This window comes from Cyprinodon variegatus, unplaced genomic scaffold (genome assembly GCF_000732505.1).
Source record: "Cyprinodon variegatus isolate N-32 unplaced genomic scaffold, C_variegatus-1.0 Scaffold15, whole genome shotgun sequence".
NCBI lineage: Eukaryota > Metazoa > Chordata > Actinopteri > Cyprinodontiformes > Cyprinodontidae > Cyprinodon > Cyprinodon variegatus.
In genome coordinates, this window is record NW_015150468.1 from 1,702,087 (window position 1) to 1,707,178 (window position 5,092).

At 41.1% G+C, this 5,092-nt stretch overlaps 1 protein-coding gene across 1 annotated transcript in view; it reads left to right on the plus strand.

Moving 5' to 3' along the window:
• galns (galactosamine (N-acetyl)-6-sulfatase) overlaps positions 1-5,092 on the plus strand; it is a 30,147-nt gene that overhangs the window by 15,003 nt on the left and 10,052 nt on the right. The window contains exon 11 of the mRNA XM_015384327.1: positions 295-397. Coding sequence (XP_015239813.1) covers positions 295-397 — 103 coding nt within the window. The remainder of the gene's footprint in view (positions 1-294; positions 398-5,092) is intronic.

Here is a 5,092-nt window from a genome sequence, read left to right on the forward strand (position 1 = left end):
GCAAGAGGAAAGCACTTTGCAATGCTCTGCAGCTTCTTTTTGCACAGATGTCTGCCTGTCGTGACAAGAATGATTTACTCTTTTGGTTCAGGATTATTTATGAAACTCTCCTTGATTTCGAAAAGGATTTATATAAAAATATATTTTGTGTTTTTACACAATAAAAGAACAATTATAAGCATTTGAGTCATTATTTAGAGGCGTGAACAAAAAAGGTGGAACTATACCAAAAGGACAAATGGAGTTTAAAGGTGTAAACCTGAGCTCTGTATGTAACTCTTCCCTTGTCCGCAGACCCATTTTCTTTTACCGTGGGAACGAGATGATGGCTGTGAGGCTCGGACAATACAAAGCGCACTACTGGACCTGGAGCAACTCGTGGGAGGAGTTCCACAAGGTGAGCTCCTCTTTCAGCGAGCTGTGTCCCTTCTCTGTTTCCCAGCTCCTTCGTTTCCTCTGTCACATTTCCACTGCTCCTAATCTTTCCGAAACACACCAACACTTTTCCTTGTTGCTCATCTTATCTCAACAATGGCTCATCAATTGACTGCTGTGTACATCAGAGAGGAATGAATATTAATAAGGAGCCCCCCATATGTGTCAACTGGCATCGTTCATCAACCAGTTGACTTGTTTGTTTAATCTCAGGTGTAGATTTACATACCACCATTCCCTGCTTGCTCTTCCACCATCTCACACAGTGTTGATGAAACATATCCGGAGAAACAGAAAATCTACCACCCTAGAAGCAGAAGAATATGATGCCTTTGCAACTATCTCTCCTCTCTGTCCTTAAAAACATGTCCTCCTGCCCCCCCCAGTCTATACTTTTCCTGCTATCCAGTTTGTTTTATGCCCCATCGGTCGCTTAAATTGCTCTCTCCTTCAGGGCCGCTGAATCAATAGCAGCCTCCTTTATCAACTCAAGTGAACTGAAGTGGAACTTTACAAATAATGGCGTCTGATTGCCTGTGAGTTGCCAATCGATTTGCTGTGCGTATGAATGCAGGAGGGAGAGAAAGGGGAAACAAAAAAAAAGCATTGTGGAAAAAATGCACAGAGACATTTGGCCGCTCATGCAGACATGAACGTCTGTTTGTGCGTCAGCGGGCAAGTTTTTTTTTTTTTTTCGGCAAAAAGGTTAAATCTCCACTTTGCTTTCTTGTAATAATGGTTGGATTTTTAAACTCTGTGTTTGTGTATTGACTAAAAATAAATATTTCTCACACATCCATCAATCCATTTAGAAATGCCTTACATAGAAGCGCATTCTTACCGCAGCTGTTGTTCCTGCGAGTTGACAGAAAATACCTTGTTTTTTATATTTATTTCTTTATATATATATATATATATAGCTCAGAAACCAGGTCAAAAAGAGGCTCAGTATTGTGTGTGGCATCCCTACAATGACAGGACATGCTTCTGATGAGGTGACAGATTATGTCCTGAGGGATCTACCGCCAGACCTGGACTAAAGCATCCTCCAACCCCTGGACGGTCTGTGGTTCAACATGACAGCGGATAGTTTGAGACATAATGTCCCAGATCTGCTTGATCACACTGAGTTCTGGGGAACGGACGGGCCAGTTCATACTTTCAATGCCTTCACTTGGCATGAACTGCAATAGGAGGATCTTGGGCCAACCACACCAGCATATGATCTCACTATGGGTCTAAAGATCTCATCTCAGTATTGCATGGCAGTCATGATACCTTTGGCGAGCACATGGAGGGCTGTGTAGCGTTACTAAGAAATGCCACCCCACACCATTACTGACCCATTGCCAAACCGGTCATGCTGGCGGATGGTGCAGGCAGCAGATCGCTCTCCGTTGTGTCTGCAGACTCTGTCCGGTCTGTGACATGTGCTCATTGTAAACCTGCTTTCATCTGTGAAAAGCACAGGGTGCCAATGGTTAATTTGCCAATCCTGGTGTTCTCTGGCAAATGCCTAGCGTCCTACATGGTGTGTGGCTGTGAGCACAACACCCATCTGTGGATGTCAGACTCTCATACCATCCTCATTGAGTTAGTTTCTAAATGTTTGTGAAAAATTTTTTCACATTTTTGGCCTGCTGGAGGTCATTTTGCAGAGCTCTGACAGTTGCACAAAGGCAGAGGTAGCAGTCCTGCTGCTGGGTTGTTGCCCTCCTATGGCCTCCTCCAAGTCTCCTTGTATTGACTCCAGCCTCTGGACAGCACGCTTACAGACAGAAAACCTTTCTGCCACAGCTCCCATTGATATGCCATCCTGGATGAGCTGCACTACCTGAGGCACTCGTGTGGGTTGTAGAGTCCCTCTCATGGTACCACGAATGTGAAAGCACCACCAACATTCAAGTGTCTAAAACATCAGCCAAAAATCAAAGCTACTAAGAAATGATCTGTGGTCCCCACCTGCATAAGCAATCCTCTGTGGAGTGTGTCTTGCTAATTGCCAATAATTGGTCTATTCCATTTGCACAACAGCATGTGAAATTGATTGTCAATCAGTGTTGCTTCCTAGGTGGTCACATAAGTATGCTTTGATTGAAGCTATTGTGTTGTTTACATGTTCCCACACTTATACCTTGACCTTTGTTTATGAGATTTGCATCATGATCGTAAGAAAAAATCCTGAATTTGAGCATCAGAAATAGGTTAATTTTTTTAGGTGAGTCTGATTAAATTGTGTGGATCTTTAGTCATTTAGTTGGTATGCCAGTCCTCTACATCCAATAAATCGAGGTTCCTCCTGGGTTCCTTGCTTGGTATATTTTCTTCCCATGTTACCCCTTGAAATGAAAAATAAAATAAAATAAAAAAATACATTTGGGTGTTCATGAAGTTGGGATGTTTTAGATATTCTTCTCTCCAGCTTTCTGGTCTCTATTCGATCACTTTAAGGTCTTTATCACGAACAGCTACCGGGTCTGATGTTCAGAAAGTGGTTCCCAGGCTGGTTCCTTTTTTTTCTCTACGGGGTGTTTCTAAAACCTCTAAGCCACTAATATACACAACAGGTGTTAGTAAAAATTATTGCTAGTACATTTTCCTTGCATTGCCATAAAATGTTACACAGATTACCTCTCATCAGTATAAACACAGTGTCAGATCTGAGTAAAATTAGGCAATTATGCTGCTTACTAAACAATCAGAGATGAGCTGCTGGGCAGGAGAATAGAACTTGGTTTCTGTCATTTCCCTGTTTTGTTTTCTTTTTTTTTCAATCAGGCTACTAGGCCTCGGCTCATTTGGTAATTTATGGACTGAATGAATAACGACCTGTTCTGTTAATAGGACATCTACTGCTTAAATCATGCCAAGAATCTTCTTGTTGACAACCAGAGACCAAGATTCTGATTCATTTCAACAAGTTGATGATTTAGATACTTTATGAGAAGCTCGAAATTGTATTAAACAAACAAAAACTTTATTTTTTATTATTGATCATTTTGCTTCATAAGAATGATTCTCTGTGAAACACCTGAAATGTTGCTCTACTGCCCCAAAAATACCCTCCCGCCCACCCCCAGAATAGTTCTGCATCTTATCTTGTCACAACTGCTGCGCCTCAGTTTGGTAGTAGCCTTGCTGTATCTGTGCTCCTAATGTTATGTGAGATATGGAGCTCTTGCTGTAATATCTTTGGCACAAGCGACGGAGTCAGACACATACACAGAGACGGCTTTTCACACCGCTCCTCTGGGATGACATTCTGTTTTTACTTTTCTCTGCATTTCTGAACAGTTGCTTTCAAAAGAAGGGACAGGTCTGAATGAGTAGAGGCTGATATGTGTGGGTGGGTGGTTGGGGTATCAGTGCTCGCTTCTGCTCCTCTCTGTTCTCTCTGTATTTTGAGGGTCTCTGATGAGTGATCCCAGAGGGGGGGCAGCCACTGCGCCTTACAGATGAATGCTTTTTTCAATATTAGCCCTGCTCATCAGAAAGTGTGTGTTTTTTTGTGCGTGCATTCAGGCAGGGGGGCAGCTCTCTAGGGGGCTTCTGCAGGAGAGAGTGTGACTCAATCAGGCTGCCAGCCTCCTGAGAATGGAGTCGGGGAGCAGGAGCACGGAGATGAAGAGAAGGCAGGAAAAAGTCTTCTGTTTCCAAGGCTCCAAAACCCTCCATTGTGATGCGCCAGCAGTCGCTCCATGAATAACACAACAGATTGGAGGACAATATTGCAAATAGACAGTGTAACAATGAGTAATCAGCTCAGGGTAGCAGGTGGCTGGAAGGAAAACTCCCTGATATTTGCAAAAGAGTGCTTTGGAGTTTGCTGTGAATTTCAGAGAAAAGTCATTTATGGGAAATACCTTAAATAATCAAAAACAAAGCACCAAATAGAAGTTAGTTTGAAGTTTGATCTCGAATTTCTAAAGTTCAGGTTGCATGGAGCATAGGAAAAAAAAAAATCAGCTCTCTGTCTCCTGAGAGACTACAAGGAGACAGACTCACCTTTGCAACCATTTTTCATCCAAAAGTGGGCAGATCTGCTGTTTTCTGACAAATATTCTATGATCATTTATCTGTTTTGGAGAACTCATAGATATTCCTGTCTATTCTTACTCTTATTTTACCAGTTATAACTGTGACTTTTACAGTGGATTATAACAAACAGCAGGTGTTAATATGTATGTTACCTGGATTATATTCTGAGCAATCAGACCAAAGTTCTAAAAATGTTACTTTTGTAACCTTATTGAGAGATAGGAGGTCAAAAAATTTTTATTTCCTTATTGGATGAATTAAAGGTTTATGAAAAAATAGAAAATCACATTTTTCTTATGTTAAACACAGACTTTCTTTCTACTTTAAGCTTCTCAAAAAAAAAAAATGTATGGACATTTGATGCATGAAAAGCAGCAATCTGGTGTTTCCTTTATTTTCTGTGGGATTCAAAGCTGCCCTCTATATTAACAAACCAAGGACTCATTTTTTTCAGGGCCATTTTATTACATTTTTCTGGGAAATAAAAACCAACAATCAACCAAAATCTGATAGTTGCAAACCTATCTATGTATACACAATTTTGTATACAGTCTGTGTATACAAAATTGCAATAAAGTTTGTCTTAAAGCTACAGTGTGTAATAATTACAGGGATATAC